Genomic DNA, 19,158 nt, shown 5'->3' on the forward strand with positions numbered 1-19,158 from the left:
ACCAGCGGACTGATGTGAGATGAGGGGAGGCCAGAGAGGAGGAGGTTGCAGTAGTCCAACCGAGAGATAACCAGTGCGTGAACGAGAGTCTTGGCAGAAGAGACAGACAAAAATGGTCGAATCCTGGCAATATTATACAGGAAGAAACGACAAGATTTAGCTACTGCCTCGATATGAGGAATAAAGGAGAGCGAGGAATCAAATATAAAGCCAAGGCTACGAGTTTCCTTGACCGGAGTAAGCGTGACATCGTTGACAGTTTTGGTCTATAGTTTCCAGCATTCCTGAGTACTGGTCATACTAGCTGCAGCTGATGGGAATTATAGTCCAATACACCTGGAGAACACAAGGCTTGCAATAGAGGCTTACAGTGAAATGGCAGAGACCTGTTCCCGCACTCCTTACCTGGTAGATAATCATATCCGTGAGGAAGATCCTCAGCCAAAGCCAGGTTTCGGTCTTCCACGACACACAAATTCTTGTGAATTCTGCAAAATGAAGAAGCGGGTTAAAAGGAAATGCCAGAAAACCGCTTTAAGCCCTGGTCCCCATGAGGCTTCATGATGAGATGCATAAAAATCCACCTACATGAATTTGGGCCAGAGCACACTTTGGATCTCGTTCTTGAGCGAAGGACAAAAATATCCTTCACTAGTCAATGTAGTTCCTTTGGGAAGTCAAAATAGTTGTGTGTACTTAGAGGAATTCACAACAGTCCCTGCTCTAAAAGAGGCCAGCCACAGCTCAAGACACTAGTCCGTATATTTTTTCAGTTCAATGGCATCAATAGGTTGGTAAACATTGTTAAAGAAAACATTCACTGCTATCCTTATGAAGGCTTTCAGTGAGTCTCAAGTGAAGACTCAAACGGTGCTCTCCCAATACCCTACCAAAAGCACAAGACCTGGATCCAATATAAAGGAAATTTATAATGTAAGCAAAAATTAGTACTGTAGGGAACTGGCTTCCCAGACGAGGCCCAATTCACAGTAAAATCTTTTATTGCCATAATTCGAGTAAATAGGTTGATGCCTTTACAGCCCCAATAAAGATCCACAGAAAATAATTCACAACATAACGCTTAGGCCAGGATTCAGAATATGAGCACCAGAACAAAACAGCCCTAGAACCAGCTGGCAGAATAAATTGCAGTAAGTTCAGGGAGTCCAAGACAAAGTGGGGAAGCTTTGCAGGTTTTCCAAGCATGGTTTCTAGCAAAGTCTCTTGCTAAAGGCTCTGGCTGAAATCCCGGGGAGTGGCCACTACAGATTTATTTATTGCATTTATTTATTTATTACATTTTTATACGGCCCAATAGCTGAAGCTCTCTGGGCGGTTCACAAAAATTAAAACCATAATAAAAACAACCAACAGGTTAAAAGCACAAATACAAAAAATACAGTATCAAAAGCACAACCAGGATAAAACCACGCAGCAAAATTGATATAAGATTAAAATACAAAGTTAGAACAGTAAAATTTAAATTTAAGTTAAAATTAAGTGTTAAAATACTGAGAGAATAAAAAGGTCTTCAGCTGGCGACGAAAGTAGTACAGTGTAGGCGCCAGGCGGACCTCTCTGGGGAGCTCATTCCACAGCCAGGGTGCCACAGCGGAGAAAGCCCTCCTGCTAGTAGCCACCTGCCTCACTTCCTTTGGCAGGGGCTCACAGAGAAGGGCCCCTGTAGATGATCTTAAGGTCCGGGCAGGTACATATGGGAGGAGGTGTTCCTTCAGATAACCTGGCCCCAAACCGTTTAGGGCTTTAAATGGCAATACCAGCACTTTGAATCGGGCCCAGACCTGGACTGGCAGCCAATGAAGCTGGAAAAGGACTGGCGTGATGTGGTCTCGTCGGCCAGTCTCTGTTAGTAACTGTGCTGCCCTGTTTTGTACCAGCTGAAGTTTACGGACCATTTTCAAAGGCAGCCCCATGTATAACGTATTGCAGTAATCCAAACGAGAGGTTATCAGAGCATGGATAACTGTAACTAAGCTATCTCCATCCAGATAAGGGCGCAGTTGGTATATCAGCATAAGCTGATAAAAGGTCAGTACCGGACATTCGATCCTGGTGGGGAAACCTGCATCTTAGACGACTGCTGCATCTCACAGGACGCCTCTGCTCTGCCCTCTATAATTGAGAGCACAGTAAAGGAGACACCCCTGAAACACCTGCTCATGGAGAGGCCTCCTCCTGCTGCCTTGTTCCCATGGAAGGCTCCCCTGGTCGAGAAGCAAGGGCTTCCATCAAGGTCAGGTCACCTGGCTGTGGAGATAGATAGGCCATATCAGTGTCCTGTGTTTCCTCCATTCCCAGTTGGCAAGCCAGTGGAAGGCCTGGTAAACCTGCTTTCTCGGGGTCCTGGATTCACACGGCTGGGCCAGATTCTGCAACATCCCCTTCTGACTCAGAATTGGTGTTGGAGGCTATAGCTCTCCTCAATCTGGGACAAGGCCTCACAATTACAAGCAATCTCCCCCACCCACGCACCTACCCATATGTAGCACGGCAATGTAAAACAACAACCACCCTGTGTATCAGCATGCAAATATACTTACCTTTATCCAAAGATTCCAATGAATGGAGAAGTTCCCAGCTCTCTCTAGCCAACCTAAAACTCTCTTGTACTTCAATGGAGTTTGAAAGGTCTGCTGCATTTATTGTAATGAGCCTGCTTTTCCCTTTCCCAGAAGGATCCTCGTCATCAGAGCTCTACTCAAAAGTCAACAATAATAATAATAATAATAATAATAATAATAATAATAATAACTGACCCGCTATAAATTAGAAGTTCAGGAAAACCAAACTATAAAACTGGTAGTGCCACAGTAAACATTTTTAAATAGTTTCTCATCTGATCAATGATAATAAACATTGCCTCCAGACAACCAGCCTTGAAAGAACTGGCGGCTCTTTTGCAGGGTCCAAATTACTTTAGTAAAAATATTTATTTTTCTACTACTTTAAAGTAGCCAAATGTTAACACAGCAGTCTAATTTACGTAAGCTATGATCAAAAAGCCTTTGGTTTCACAACATAAGTAACAAATTCCCTTCTGCACCAAAAGCACAAAAATGGTCAATTCAAGGACCTGCCTTCACTTCTGCACCGTGTAAGCAGGGCTCTACAGCAGCCTTCCCCAAGCTGGTGCCTTGCAGATGTGCTGGGCTTCAACTCCCCTCATTCCCAGTCAATGGTCATGCTGGCTAGAGGTGATGGGAGCTGTAGTCCAACACATCTCGAGGGCATCAGGTTGAAGAAGTTTGCTCTAGTCTCACTTAGGGCTGGTTCACATGATCAAATGCACCTTAAATAAGCCATGGCGTCTTGTTTAAGTGAGCCGTGTGTGCCAGTACATGCTAGGCACCATTAGCCTAATTACCTACCCAGGTGCAGCTTGTCATGTTATCCAAATCCAGGTGATGTGGCTTCTTTGAGGGGGAAGCAACCCTCAAATAACACACAGCCTGTGGTTGAGTTAATTTATTTGTTGGGTTAAGCACAGGCTTTGGATTATTTGAGGTTCATTTCCCCCCTGAACAAGCCTTGTCTCCTGGGTTTGGGTGTCATGACAAGCAGTGCCCAGTTGGGTAATTAGGTTAATGGCACTGGCCTGCACAAGCACACACTGCCAATTCTAAACAAGCCACAGTGGCTTAAATAAGGGTTAATTTGAATGTACATAAATTGCAGTATGGCTGCAAAATAAGGGTTAAGTAAAACAGTTCACAATTTTTTTTCTGAAGAAGGCTAGCAGACCAGAAAAACTGTGCCTCCCCTACTTTCCTGATGTCTGCTACTAGAACTTTTAGGCTGGCTACAGGCCTGAATTCGTCACAGTGGGCAGCAGGGCTTCCATGCAAACCGGCCCATTGTGCTTGCTTACCGAATTTAGCCTATGTGCACCCTAACTGTCGATCTTTGAGACCCACTCTTTTCCCTCAGTAGTTCAGAGCAGACTTTAATAAGATAGTTCTTTCAAAATTCTAAACGTTTAATTCTAACAACAAACTTTTTGCAAGGCTTATCTTAACCACTGGATAACATTCACATTCCAAGTAGTTACTTACTGCTGAAGGAAGCAGGCTCAAAGTTCAATATAGTATCAAACAATGCACAAATTAAATTTGATTCTCATTTTAATTCTGATGATTATCACAGAATGGAATTAAGGTGATGTAACAACATAACCACAAAAGTGTGATGCAGGTAAACATTCATTACACAGTGCTTGCAATTTATCCTTCAGAATAAAACAAAAAGTTTATTCTTTCTAAACCAAAGTATATTAGAATTCCAGAAGAAATACCAACATCCCAAACTAGCCTTTCCCAACCAGGTGTCCGCCAGATGTTTGAACTACCACTCCCATCAGCCCCATCAAGTATGACTAACAGTCAGAGATGAAGAGGGTTGTTGTCTGAAACATCTGAATGGCACTAGCCTGGAGAAGGCTGTTCTAAATCCTCTGTCAAATCACATCTCACTTATGTTAAGATTGGAAAGCATTACCATGGTTTTCTCTCTTCCTTCTGCTAGTTTCCGCTTTTTATGTATATGTTTGCTGCGCTCAATGTCTGTATCACCATAAACGTTAGATACATCTTCTAGAAGAACCAGCGGAACTTGGTTTGGAGCATTTGGCCCTATGTTGAATATGAAAACACTAATTTAAGCACAGTTGCAAATGCAAGAATACCATCAGAATCTGCCCCCAACTACTAGAAAATCCGTTTCAGCCGTACAGTAAAAACGTCCATAGCTGTTATCTTTCCTCACTTGCCTATTAATAGATTATCAAATGTATTCTTCATAAGCCCAAGCAAAACCAAACGTTAATTTTATGAGAGGTCAACACATGCACTTTGATGCCAAATCCTGCTAAAAGTGACACGACCGTTTTCACAGAAGGCTACACCCACAGGTAGGCTTACTTCTGAGCAAGTAGCTCCTTGGCCAGCAACTTTGGTCAGCTACTGACATAAGGAGGGGATCACCACAAGTCTGTCTTTCAGCTATATAAAGAGCAGAGACATCATGCTTATCATGGTACAGCAAGCAGCCGCAAACATATTAGCCTTGTTTTACATGGAGAACTTTTGGAACTAGCATAGGAAGCCTAAAATGCTCCTCCTAACTACAGTTTAGAGGTGAGGAACTGGCTGGGGAGGTTCCAGCCTTAAAGAGGATTCTCAACCATCTTCAACTCTGGTTAAGAAGACTGTTAGATGTGGGACCTAGACAACCTGAATGCTGTTTAACAGCTGGACCAATGTACCCACTCCATCACAGTTGTGGGGGGTATTCTGCATTTGCTCTTAATACTACCAATGCTCAGAGCCAAACTACAAGTGGTGCACAACACGTCATTAGGAACCATGTCAGGGTTTTTTCTTAATAACAGGTGCAGGAGGGGCGTTGGGGCTGCACTGGATGGGGAGGAGAGATTTAATCCTTTTCTCAACCAGCAGAAACCTGATGAAAATTGCCCTGGCCACGTGAATATTAGCTCAGAAAAAGAAGTTTTCATTGGCACCAACTGAAGCGGTTCCGAATTATGCATTCCGCCTCATGTGTATATTGCCCTGCAGTCTTTCAGACCGTTTTTTGGGGGCGCAATTACGTATGTAGCGGATACTCATTTTTTCTGGGGGATTCTGGCAACTTCCCTCAAGCCTGCACTTTCTCCACACTCTAACAGCAACATACAATTGCTGGGAAGCTGCTATTCTTCCTCCAGGTAAACAGACTTATGACTATACTGTGGTCTGTGTGGGATGGGACCATCATCCACATGAGTTACTGAAGAGGTGCATTCGTCTCATTAAGCAACCACAATCGAAACAAGTCACCATAGCTTAAATAAGCTACACTAGCTTGTTGTGAACCGCAGTGCAAGCTGGTCAGAATTTGCATTATCACCACCTGGCCGTAGCCTACCATATCGTCTGAACCCAGGCAGTATTTATTTATTTATTTATTTATTTAAGTATTTTTATGCCGCCATTCAGCCAAAAAAGGCTCTCATGGCGGCTTACAAAAGTATTTCTTGACAGTCCCTGCCCACAGGCTTACAATCTAAAAGACATGACACAAAAGGAAAGGGGATTGGGAGGGAGGAGGAGGAGGGGGAAAAGGAAAGCAAATTCAGGCACTACAATCTTAGTTGGAAAAGTTCAGCAGTTACAGGGGACAGCAGGAGGGAGGGGGCTCTCAGCTGGAGCTGGACCCAGGCACGGTGGAGAAATGCCTGGCTGCTGCTTCCTCCCTCATGGTGGCCTCTGCAGTGGCAGTTGGTAGCAGGAGGGAGGGGGCTCTCAGCTGGAGCTGGACCCAGGCACGGTGGAGAGATGCCTGGCTGCTGCTTCCTCCCTCATGGTGGCCTCTGCAGTGGCAGTTGGTAGCAGGAGGGAGGGGGCTCTCAGCTGGAGCTGGACCCAGGCACGGTGGAGAGATGCCTGGCTGCTGCTTCCTCCCTCATGGTGGCCTCTGCAGTGGCAGTTGGTAGCAGGAGGGAGGGGGCTCTCAGCTGGAGCTGGACCCAGGCACGGTGGAGAGGTGCCTGGCTGCTGCTTCCTCCCTCATGGTGGCCTCTGCAGTGGCAGTTGATAGCAGGAGGGAGGGGGCTCTCAGCTGGAGCTGGACCCAGGCACGGTGGAGAGATGCCTGGCTGCTGCTTCCTCCCTCATGGTGGCCTCTGCAGTGGCAGTTGGTAGCAGGAGGGAGGGGGCTCTCAGCTGGAGCTGGACCCAGGCACGGTGGAGAGGTGCCTGGCTGCTGCTTCCTCCCTCATGGTGGCCTCTGCAGTGGCAGTTGATAGCAGGAGGGAGGGGGCTCTCAGCTGGAGCTGGACCCAGGCACGGTGGAGAGATGCCTGGCTGCTGCTTCCTCCCTCATGGTGGCCTCTGCAGTGGCTTGTTGGAGGGTTGAGCAGCCCTCAAAAAAGCCATAGGCTGTAGCTGCAGAGTTAAACAACCCTGAAACAACCCCACGACAGCCAATGGCATGAAGGTTGTTCAGCCCTCCAACAAACCATGCTGCCTGAGTCAGAAGACACAGTAAGCCCAGCCAGGCAGCAATTATGCAAAGTTATTTATTTATTTATTTAAGCATTTTTATGCCACCATTCAGCCAAAAAAGGCAGTCCCTGCCCACAGGCTTACAATCTAAAAGACATGACACAAAAGGAAAGGGGATTGGGAGGGAGGAGGAGGGGGGGGGAAGGAAAGCAAATTCAGGCACTACAATCTTAGTTGCAAAGTTCAGCAGTGACAGTTGGTAGCAGGAGGGAGGGGGCTCTCAGCTGGAGCTGGACCCAGGCACGAAGGAGAGGTGCCTGGCTGCTGCTTCCTCCCTCATTGGAGGCCTCTGCAGAGACAGTTGGTAGCAGGAGGGAGGAGGGCTCTCAGCTGGAGCTGGACCCAGGCACGATGGAGAGGTGCCTGGCTGCTGCTTCCTCCCTCATTGGAGGCCTCTGCAGAGACAGTTGGTAGCAGGAGGGAGGAGGGCTCTCAGATGGAGCTGGGCCCAGGCACGATGGAGAGGTGCCTGGCTGCTGCTTCCTCCCTCATTGGAGGCCTCTGCAGAGACAGTTGGTAGCAGGAGGGAGGAGGGCTCTCAGCTGGAGCTGGACCCAGGCACGATGGAGAGGTGCCTGGCTGCTGCTTCCTCCCTCATTGGAGGCCTCTGCAGAGACAGTTGGTAGCAGGAGGGAGGAGGGCTCTCAGCTGGAGCTGGGCCCATGCATGGTGAAGAGGTGCCTGGCTGCTGCTTCCTCCCTTATTATTTACATTTATATACCGCCCCATAGCCGAAGCTCTCTGGGAAGTTTACAGAATCACACCCTGCATGCACCACAGCTCACAGGAAGCCACCGTGGTTTATTTTCAGTGTGCAAACTGACACCATTTGATAGAGGTTTATTTATGATGCCAAGCATATTAAGAATAAACAAACACATCTGAGGTAGAGTGGGTTCCACATGTTTAGCATTACATTTAGCATTACGTTTCAAGTGTAACAGCAAGCATATGGAACCCCACACAAGTCTTTATTTTTTAATACCTGGTGTCGCTTCTAAACCAAGCCCTACCCAAAAGCACCTCTAGCCAAGACCTGGCACTGAGGCTATTCGCACAGACCGACAGCCCGCTGTGGATTAATTTAGACCCAGGGGCTGTTGCATCATCTAACAACTCCAGCCACCTATATTCACATGACCTGACAAGCTATGGCAAGCCGGGCATCTGGCACAACATATGGCAAGCCGGGCATCTGGCACAACAGCCCCCCCCCCCCCGCCACCTCGCTCAAGTATATTAACCCACGGTGAGCTGTCATGTTGTATGAACCAGATCTCTGTAATGTTCAGGTGGGGGAAAAAAAGTTTATTTCAACAAACCTTGGAAGAGAGAAGGTTGGATGCTGCTGACATACTGGAATGCATTCTTGAAGAAGACCAGCATTGTAGAATACACAACTTGGGTCTTGTATTTTGCATGGGCTTCATTATCATAGTTACTTATGTATCTGCAGACATCTTTCATTTTGAGCAATGTGTCACCAAAGCTTCTGCAGATACAAGAACACAAATGTGAGTGGAGTTTCTAATCTAATCTAATAGCACAATAAAGACTTAGGTTTAGATCCTAAAATTAGTTCACAGAAGGATTTCCCCCATCTTCTCCTCTGCCCCCCATCATAGGAACAGGTTGTTGGGGGGTTGCTGGGGAAGTGGAGGGGAAATCCCCCAAACATGGGCAGAGGTTAAACCAATTTTGGGTAGTTCTAGTATCCCCCAACAGCCTGCCTCATGCCCCATTCCACGTTGTTCAGGCGGTCCCTTACGCTCCTTAAAGAATGTTTGGGAGAGGCAGGTGGATGCAGGCAAGAGGGGACGGGGCTCTTTCCTCACAAGTGAATTTAGCTTAGGATCCAAACCATTTTTCTTTAAGGCTGCAATCCTATACACATTTACCTGGGAGTAAACTTGAATTTAATGGCACCTGCTTCTAAGCAGACATGCAGAGTATTACACTGGGTATGTAAGTATAACATTAATTTGGTAAACAGAAAGAAAAACAAGAGATCAACCATAACACACCATCGAAAAAGATGTATTACAGAAATATTGAAACATTCAGATCATGCTAAGCCTTTCCTATTCAAACAAGATTAATAACATATTTGAACAGGTATACACATATCATTGCCTTGATTCGGCAAGGCAGACTTAAGTACCAAAGAAGCTTTTGCTTGGGTGTGCAGCCACAAAATGACTTCCATTCATGCCCCACAGAACCAGCTGGACTAATCTTTTGATGCAGTGGGGGTGGGCATGCCCACCCAGAATATACCAGTAGTTACTTGTGACTACAAATGAATTGGCACCATTATCTCCAAACCAGTGGCAATCCCAGTTGAAGTGCGTACAAGGGCTGTGCCCCGCGAGCCCAGAGCCCCATGCAATCACCCCAAGTTCCTCCATTATTTTACTAATCTTTGACATGATTCTTCTTTCTTCTAGTGCAGCCCCATTGCTACCACATGCTGCTGCCATCTGCTGCATCTGTCTTGCACTGGCCAGCCTCCAGTAACTTCATTTTGTAAACTGTGTATGCAGCGAGCAGTGGCTGATCCACTCTCTGACGATCTCTTTCAGGCTAGCTCATCTCAGCAGGCAGCAACACGCCAAATGCACGTGCACAAATCATGCTAAAGAAAGATGGTCATGCCTGCTTCCCTACAGGGCACCCTGGGGAAATCTCCCCAACATCTTCAAAGAAATTGCAGGCATTTCGTTTTGCAATTTCATGTCTTTAATAGCTACTATGCCGTTGTTTCTTGTTTCCTTTATGCTTTAGAACAATCATGTTGCATAGCTGCCCAGCTTTTATTCCTTTAAAAGTTCCTCTGCCATTGTTTCTGCATTGCACCATGTTATAGCTTAAGAAACTCAGGCCTTAGCTAGACCGAAGGTTTATCTCAGCATTGTCCCGAGGTCATGCCTGTACATGTAAATGACACACAGGGGATCCCGGGAGCAGGCAGGGACGACCCCGAGACAATCCCCGAGATAAACCTTAGGTCTAGCTAAGGCCTCATATGCTGCATGCATGACCAACTTTTATGCTCCTCCGCTTTCATTTTTTCCAACCCAATGGTGACCTCCCTGGCTCTACCTTCTGCCGCTAGCCCACGCCTGCAATAGTCACCAGCCACTATTGCTCCAAACAGCACCCTTTAGAAAGGCTTAGGCTGAAAAAACATACAAAGTTTCATTTATTCTGTCTGTTGTTTTTGCAAGGAAAATCAAGCCAAAATTCATCGGGCCACTTAACAAGATTCCTCTTAAGAAATAATAATTATGTCAAACCTTCTTGCCATGTCCATCTGCCATTCACATCTTACACCCACTATGGAAAGTATCTTGAACACCCTTTCCCACGGATCTGTAATCTGAGATGATTTCTCCGTCAAGCCCTCTATTACGTATTTCTGAGAGCTTCGTTTACTGGGGGATACAAGATCAGATGTGTCCTGTGTACCTAGAAATGAATGGAAACAGTAACTTAATTCATCACCAGAAATCAATCTAACACGCTACACTTGCTTCAGTTAGGGTGCAATCCTATGCATCTTTAGACAAAAACAATTTCCAGCGTGCCCCAGACAGTATGGCTGGCTGGAGGGATGATGGGAATTGTAGGACTTCTTTCTGTCTAAACATGAACAGGATTGCACCTCTAGTTTCTTTTATATTTGCACCCTATATGCATATATTATAGAAAATCCCCACTGTTTGTGCTTAGCCATATCCAGTTGGATCTAAAATGGCAAAATAGAGATGCAAAAGAGAAAATGGCTACTGCAGCAAAAGTCCTGGATCCTGAACAAGCTTCTCATCTTTACCTTCAAAGTCCTTCATCGCCTTATCTCTCCACTCTTACATTCCAACACATCTTTGCCTGTGACCTTCACTTGTCTACTCTACCAACCTCAGCTGTCCAAGGGCTTCCTGATACCTCAAATGACTCCATACTTTCTCCCTTCTGTCTCTTATGAATGGAACTACGCCTCAGAAAGTCTCTGAGATGGTTCCCATACTCTCCTGTAATTAAGCCTATTTGTAATAGCGATAACAGTGTGTTCTTCCCCCTTTTTCTTCCCCTTATTTTCCTCTTCTTCCTCTGTGGTCTCCTTTGTATTCTGTTCTAGACTGTAAGAACTCTGTCGCATTCCTTCTGAGTGGGTCTTAAAGCAATCTATCTGGTCAAAGCGATCTGCTACACTGCTGGACTGCAAAAAGTCTAGTGCATTAGGTTGCTTGAGACGAGAAGGTGAACATTTTTCAAGGATGTGCAGATTTAAATAAGTTTGCTGCTTCATTATTAGAAGATTGCCTCTGCCGCACCTCCTGCTCTGCACTGGATTTAAGTTCAGACGCCTATGAGTGTCAAGGGCGGATCACATAGGATTGCACCCTAAGTCTCTTAAAACCTGTCACCTTCAAGACCACTGATTCAGGCTTGTTTTATCTTTTATAAAAAAATTCCATATCCCTACAGAAAGGCTGCTGATGTGACTGCACTTGAGGGAGAGAATACAAACTGCTACAACCAGACAGAGACGAGCTCCTCAATAAATCACAGTCCTAAACCTCACACTCTCCCTTGCAAGACGCCACATATTGTTTCTGAAGTATAGAATCATAGAATAGCAGAGTTGGAAGGAACCTACAAGGCCATCGAGTCCAACTCCCTGCTCAATGCAGGAATCCGCCCTAAAGCATCCCTGTACATTAAACCCTTTCCTAATTTGGTACAGCTTTTGGCTCCAGCAGTTTTACCTTGGTACTGGTTTTCTGTCTGTGCAGATCTAGTCACATAATTAATATAAAACTCTGCAGCTTTATTCAGGTACTTGTATAACAGGTTGGCAGGGAGCCGCACATCAGGGTTGTTAATTATGAGGGGAAGGACATCACAGACTGAAAAAGATACAAAAGCATTAGATTAGGTTTGTCATATTTAACAAGGCAAACTGTACAGGTCTTTTTGACTTAAGTTAGTGCCAAGCTTCTTTGAGACTCATCTAAAATGAGGCCCTGTTAAGATCAATTGCCAATTAAAATCAGGAATGAAGATTTTTAAAAATCATACCAGTTTCTAAAGCACCATCTTAGATCAGGCTTTCACTCCTTTTACGCAGGTTAAAAGAAAATGCTAAATTGATGCCTACTCAAAAAATGTGCATATACTATTCACTAGTATGCAAATATATGCAGATTTAATCAATTAAAATGTTGACAATGAACCAACCAAGGTTTCTTTAATTGAGAGTTTCCTTTAACAACAGCTGTCCTTTCCTATTGGGTTCCCATTGGGTTCTCAAGGGTCCCAAAACAGTTCACAATTAAAAGGGATGAAATGAGGCAGCTTCAGGAGGGCAAATTAAAATAATTCTTGTCCCTATTCCCTATCTCCAACTTGAGGGTCCCAAAACATTTCAATAAAGGCTCTGATGGCATGTACTTTGCTCAAATTAATTTTCCTTCCCCTACTCATTCTCAGCTGACAAAACTGAAAGGAAGAAAGAAAAACAACGATCCGTGCTGTCAATTAAATTTAAGAAAAACCATCATGGCTATCCCAAATCAGGCCTATCCGATGACTGAAAACTTGGGAGTAAGTCCCATACACCTCAATGGGCTTACTTCTGAGTTGACATGTTTAGGGTTGTTCAGTGGGATTTACTTCACATATAAAGCTCCATCACATGTGGGAAAACACGCTCCCTACCGTCACTTCTCCGCTCCTGGTTTCGTTGCTCAGTTACTTCCTGTTTCAAAACAGGAAGTAAACGAGCACCAGGCCCATTCAGTCGGGCGTTCTAATCACGCTGCTTCTCCTGCACACAGCAGGAGAGAGCAGCAACTTCTGGTTTTAAGAATATTTCTGACTTTCTGAGGTTTTTCTTGTGGCGCAAGGAAGGCCGGAAGGGGCGGAAGGCACATGGGAGACAGATGACGTCATGTGAGGGACCTGCAAAAAATCCGTGAGTGCCTAGTAATGAGCATGCAATAAAATGCTCATTGGATGGAGCCCTAAGTGTGCTTAGGATTGCAGCCTAATTTAATAACACACTATTTTTTCCCACTTTTTTATTGAGTATAATGAAGTGCCTGGTCCCAAAGGAAAAGTCAGAACTTATACTGAAGTCAGTAGTGGATGCCAGACTAGCTCAGTTCCAATGGATGAATGGTTAAGGGCACAGTCCTATGCGTATTTAGACAGAATTAAAGTCCTACAAATCCCAGCATTCTCAACAACTCCCATGCTGGCTGCAGCATACTACGAGTTGTAGGACTTTTTTTCTGTCTAAACATACATTACAATGCCCCAACTCTATTGTTGTTGTTGTTGTTGTTGTTGTTATTATTATTATTATTATTATTATTATTATTATTATTTATTTATAAAGCGCCATCAATTTTCATGGCGCTGTACAGAATAAAACAAAACAAGACCATCTGCCATATGGCTTACAATCTAAAATCACTGTAACAGACAGGGGAGGGAGGGGAAAAACCAATAGGGATAGGGGACCTTAAAACTAACTATAGACTAGTATGACCACGCTACGGTTAAAAAGCTTTCGAGAAAAGAAATGTTTTGAAGTGAGATTTAAAAACAGAAATTGACGTCGTGGTCCGCAAATGCACTAGAAGAGAATTCCAGGCATAGGGAGCAGCGAACTAGAATGGCTGAAGACGAGTGAGAGATGTGGAAACTCTTGAGCAGGTAAGAGACACGGTGTTATTGGAGTGGAGGGCACGGGCAGGGTGGAGGTAGGAAGGAACCAGATCATGACAAGCTTTAAAAGTAAGAAGAAGAAGCTTGTATTGGATTCTATAAGAGATAGAAAGCCAGTGGAGGGATTTTAAAAGCGGGGTGACATGATCAAAACAACGAGCCAAGAAAATAATCCTAGCCGCCGAATGATGAATGGAGACCAGTGGAGACAAGTGAGAAGAAGGAAGACTGGTCAACAAAAGATTACAATAATGCAGGCGAGAAATAACCAAAGCATGACAAGGAAAAATGACAAGACTTAGCTACAGCTTCAATATGTGACGAAAAGGCATTAATCAAAATTAATGCATTAGATAAAATTAGACATTCTCTGTACAGAATTGTCCTCTGTATTTCATACTGGATCTCTAGGTACAAACTGAATAATACTGCTACGTTTCTATTACATACTTAATTATTGTGTATGTTGTATGAAATCTTTTTTTAATGAGAAAAAAAGGTAAGACATAAATCGGGGGGAATCGGATACAGATTTAATTTACACAGCTCAAAACACCAGTTTTCACAACATGGGGTGTGAGTGTTTATAACAAAAGAAGATAAATCTCAATCATTTTTCCAGTCCTTTCATACAGATAGATGTCTTATCATATGCGAGATAGCAAAAACACCCATGTAATACCATTGCAGCCTTCAATGTACTAAAACAGCCCCACACCTTGCTTTTTAAGAATAAAATTCTATTCTTACCAAATAATTTTCTAAAGCAATTGACAGGTGATTCTTGGTCTTCAATATTTTCTGCTTCTAATAACGTTTCTCCAAGGCCCACCTTTGCAAAATTTAAAGACAATTAAGATCTAATTGTTATCCTTTCAAGGTATTTTCTAGAATGTTTACAACATATTGAACAAAGAAAACTAATGGCTTCCTTCATCACTATGTCCAGCAAAAAAAGTTGGGGTAGTGGGGAGGGAGGTGTTAGCGAACAGGTGTTTTGAAAAGAATTTACAGTTTGCAGTACATGTTATGTACAGGGATAGCATTTTAAAACAACAACCAGTCAACATGCCTATATTCATAAATCAGCAAGTTTGGTGTTTCTATCTTTTAAAGACGAAAAGACAAGACGCAGAAGCAATAAAACTTATTATCTCAATTCAGCATCAGGAGGATTTGTTCCTTTGCAACTGCTTTGCTATTCTAGTTAATCTTAGCATGGAATGGCCCAAAGATCACAGAGACCTCCAAATGGGTTTGATCCAGATTTACATACCTGTAAATGGGCTGATAGAAGTGGCCTTTCCTGCACAGCACCCCCCCTGAAAATGCTGCACAGAGGGTCAGGGGACCTTACAGAATGGGTAGGCTTTGATGGGGGCAGGGATCAACCAAAATTGGGCAGAGGCACCTTCCATGAGCTGAGCTCAGTCCACAGAAGGTGCCTCCTCTGATATTTTGGAGATCCCCCCTACCCCTCAGCCCCCTCATGACAGCCTACCCCTTAAGCAGAGCTCGATGACCTTCCGAGTAGCTTTTTCAGGGGTCTTCTTTGGGGAGGAGAGAACAGGGATGGGCTTCTCTGTGGAAGCTGTAGGCAACTATGGGCTCCAGAAGGCCCAATCTCTTGTTGTTCAAAGACTAATAGATCTAGATCTACAGTATTTAAGAACTGCTGCTAACAAATCTTGCTCTCCACTGCTCTACAATAATTTTAATAAATATGGGTGATATTCTGGAGGTGACAGACTTGACCTTGGGGGAGCTAGGGGTGGCAACGGCCGACAGAAAACTCTGGCGTGGGCTGGTCCATGAAGTCACGAAGAGTCGGAAGCGACTGAACGAATAAACAGCAACAACAATGGGCTCACTGCAGCCTCATATCTGTATGCTTTAACCATTCCCAAGTATAGGAGAGCATTTACCCTCGCTCGCTTTAATGTGTTGCCATCAGCACTACTAGAAGGACGATTTAGTAAGATCCCGGTTAATGAACGGATATGTCCCTGTGGTTCTGGAGCAATAGAATCTGTTGAACGTGTCATTTTGCATTGTAACATGTATAAGGAATACAGAAAAAAGTTAATCTTTCCTTTATTAACAGCCTTTTCTGGATATAGCCCCACAACGTTGGTATTAATCTGTTTAAGGGATGTGTCCTCCCATATTACTGAAAGGGTCTCTAAGTTTCTCATGACCTCAATGCAAACTAGAAAAATAGCATTGCAATCCCTCTGAGAGAAGCAACTCACCAAGCTGTATTTTGTTTTTATGTCGCTTTTTATCTATCCTTTGTATGTTTTGGTGTTGATTTTGCTGGTCTGTGACCGTAATAAATAACAATGAAAATGAAATGAGTATTTCTGTCAGCACAGATGTACACTCCTAATTTTTTGATCCAAGCCAATGTCTGTAACTTTTTGTTTCAACGTTATGCCTTTGGTACCAACCTACCAATCTGCACTATCATCTACAGGTTTGACAGAGTAAATGCACACTAATTTTGTAAAGCTTCATAACATCTTAAGGAACGTACAAACAAGTATTTGTAATATAAGGGATCTTCACCCTCTTACCCCATGCTGAACCACAGTCTCAGGGAAACGTCGCAAAAGCAGGAGCAACATTTCAGCCCGTTCTAATGTATTGAAGCACTGCTCTGTGGCTTTCAGTAACATTTCACACTGAACACGACCCGGAAGTGTCTCAAATAAACCTATGTGGAGAAAGAGGACAATGAACAACAACAAAAAAAAAAATCTATTCAAAAGTGGAGTGAAGGTAGGAAAAGAGGAAGTAAAAAGTTTAGGTGGAGAGCACAGTAGGAGAATAACAGACACAAAAATCTGAGTAGGATGATGAATTGGCTAAATCTTTTCCTCCCATGAAGGGTTCATGTTATGAAGGGTTCACTGCCCCCTTCCCTATGCAGTTCCTTATGCCCCACAAAGTTGTACCTCGGAGTTGGGGGACCCTCATCAGAGGATGAGAAGGTCAAATCCCTGGGTCCAGCTCTAGCTGAGAGCCCTCCTTCCTCCTGCTACCAACTGCCTCTGCAGAGGCCACCAATGAGGGAGGAAGCAGCAGCCAGGCACCTCACCATCGTGCCTGCGTCCAGCTCCAGTTGAGAGCCCCCCCCCCTCCTGCTACCAACTGCCTCTGCAGAGGCCATCAGTGAGGGAGGAAGCAGCAGCCAGGCACCTCACCATCGTGCCTGGGTCCAGCTCCAGCTGAGAGCCCCCTCCCTCCTGCTACCAACTGTCACTGCAGAGGCCATCAGTGAGGGAGGAAGCAGCAGCCAGGCACCTCTCCATCGTGCCTGGGTCCAGCTCCAGCTGAGAGACCCCTCCCTCCTGCTACCAACTGTCACTGCAGAGGCCATCAGTGAGGGAGGAAGCAGCAGCCAGGCACCTCTCCATCGTGCCTGGGTCCAGCTCCAGCTGAGAGACCCCTCCCGCTGCCAACTGTCAACTGTAATTGCTGAACTTTGCAACTAAGATTGTAGTGCCTGAATTTGCTTTCCTTTCCTCTCTCCTCCTCCCTCCCAATCCCCTTTCCTTTTGTGTCATGTCTTTTAGATTGTAAGCCTGTGGGCAGGGACTGTCAAGAAATACTTTTGTGAGCCGCCGTGAGAGCCATTTTTGGCTGAATGGCGGCATAAAAATGCTTAAATAAATAAATAAATAAATAAATCCCGGGCTGCTGTATCACCGTTGGAGGAACTGGATTAAACACTAAGCAGGAAGCCACAGGAAAAAGCACTGGCCCTTTAAGGAATCATATTCTTCAGATAGAAAGGTGGAGTTAAGGAGGGGTAGACTACAACACTGTCACTTCATGAACACTTGTGAAATCTGCCAGGCTGGGCTAGGTACGTGGACCTCCAAGGTAGTTAATACTCCTTGAGCGACAGTGAGGTTCTCACAGCTTTGAAAGAAGCAGTGGTGCAGCCCTTGTTGAAGAAACGAAATCGAGATCCTGTGGTTTTGGAAAACTGCCGCACTGTGCCACATTTACCATTCTTGGGCAAGGTGCTGGAGCATGTGGTGACCTCACAACTCCCAGGAGTTAGACGATACTGATTATTTAGATACAGTCCAATCAGATTTCAGACCTGGTTATGGAACGGAAACAACCTTGGTCGCCCTGGCTGAGGACTTATGCTGAGGAATGGATGGAGAGAGTGCAACCCTGCTGGTTCTTCTGGACCTCTCAGTGGCTTTCCACACCATCAACTATGGTTATCCTTCTGGCTCATTTATCTGGACTGAGCTTCAGAGGAATGTTTTTTAAAGTGGTTCCAGTGCTTCCTGGAGGAGGAGTCTCAGAAAGTTGTCCTGGGGGACTTTCGTTCTACCCCACGGTCATTAACCTGTGAGGTATCACAAGGCTCCATCTTGTCCCTCATGCTTTTAAACATTTACATGAAACCACTGGAGGAAGTTATCAGGAGGTTTGGGTCAAAGTGTCATCACTATGAAGAAGATTCTCAGCTCCACCTCTCATTTCCATCTAAACATCCCAGAGAGGCTGAATTGATGAAACAGTGCCTGGAGGCTTTTTTGGGATGGATGAGGGCAAACAAGCTGAAATTTAATCCACGCAAGACAGAGGTACTGGGGGTTGGGAAACCAATTAATCTGGACAGCGGTTTATAACTGGTCTTAGATGGGGTTGCACTTCCCCTAAAAGACCAAGTGCAAAGTCTGGGAGTCCTCGATTTTGTACTAACTGGGGAAGCCCAAGTGGCTGTGGTATCCAGGAGTGCATTTTACCTGCTTAGGCCAATAAACCAGCTGTGCCCCTACCTGGACATCCAGGCTGGACTACTGTAATGCGCTGTACGTGGGGCTGCCTTTGAAGATGGCCCATAAACTTTAACTGGTGCACAATGCAGCTGCTCAAGTGTTGGTGGAAGGAAGGAGATTTAACTCTTATACTGCACCAGCTGCAATGGTTCCCAGTGTTTCTCCAAATACAATTTAAAGTGCTGGTTTTGACCTTTAAAGCTGCTTTGGGACCAAATTGCTTAAAATACTGCCTTCACCAATATCAGCCTGCTTGCACTTTAAGATCAGCAAAAGAGAACCTTCTCATTTGCCTACCTGTGATAGCAGTTAGGCAGGCCTTTTCTGCCGTGGCCCCATACCTCTGGAATAATTTGCCATTGGGGGTTTGCCAGGCTTTTAAAAAGTCCCCTGAAAACATACTACTTTACCCTGGCCTTCCCCTGATTATGTGTTATCAGACTGGGGTATAAGTGCAGTTGTCTATGTTTGATTCTTTTACAATGTTTACTGTTGTTGCTGATTTTATTGTGCTTTTACTGTTTTTATTGCCT

General features: G+C 44.8%; 2 protein-coding genes across 3 annotated transcripts in view; both read right to left on the bottom strand.

The window, feature by feature from the left end:
• The window catches only part of USO1 (USO1 vesicle transport factor), a 306,934-nt gene that overhangs the window by 99,288 nt on the left and 188,488 nt on the right, over window positions 1-19,158 (bottom strand). The gene's annotated exons all lie outside the window — the stretch shown is intronic.
• INTS10 (integrator complex subunit 10) overlaps window positions 1-19,158 on the bottom strand; it is a 45,897-nt gene that overhangs the window by 20,885 nt on the left and 5,854 nt on the right. For both annotated transcript variants that reach the window (XM_063131601.1, XM_063131593.1), the window contains exons 4-11: window positions 16,394-16,533; window positions 14,568-14,649; window positions 11,852-11,992; window positions 10,379-10,550; window positions 8,405-8,574; window positions 4,516-4,649; window positions 2,562-2,715; window positions 406-488 (exon numbers count right to left, since the gene is read on the bottom strand). In XM_063131601.1, the coding sequence (XP_062987671.1) occupies window positions 406-488; window positions 2,562-2,715; window positions 4,516-4,649; window positions 8,405-8,574; window positions 10,379-10,550; window positions 11,852-11,992; window positions 14,568-14,649; window positions 16,394-16,533 (1,076 nt within the window). The remainder of the gene's footprint in view (window positions 1-405; window positions 489-2,561; window positions 2,716-4,515; window positions 4,650-8,404; window positions 8,575-10,378; window positions 10,551-11,851; window positions 11,993-14,567; window positions 14,650-16,393; window positions 16,534-19,158) is intronic.

Source organism: Elgaria multicarinata, chromosome 1 (assembly GCF_023053635.1).
Source record: "Elgaria multicarinata webbii isolate HBS135686 ecotype San Diego chromosome 1, rElgMul1.1.pri, whole genome shotgun sequence".
NCBI lineage: Eukaryota > Metazoa > Chordata > Lepidosauria > Squamata > Anguidae > Elgaria > Elgaria multicarinata.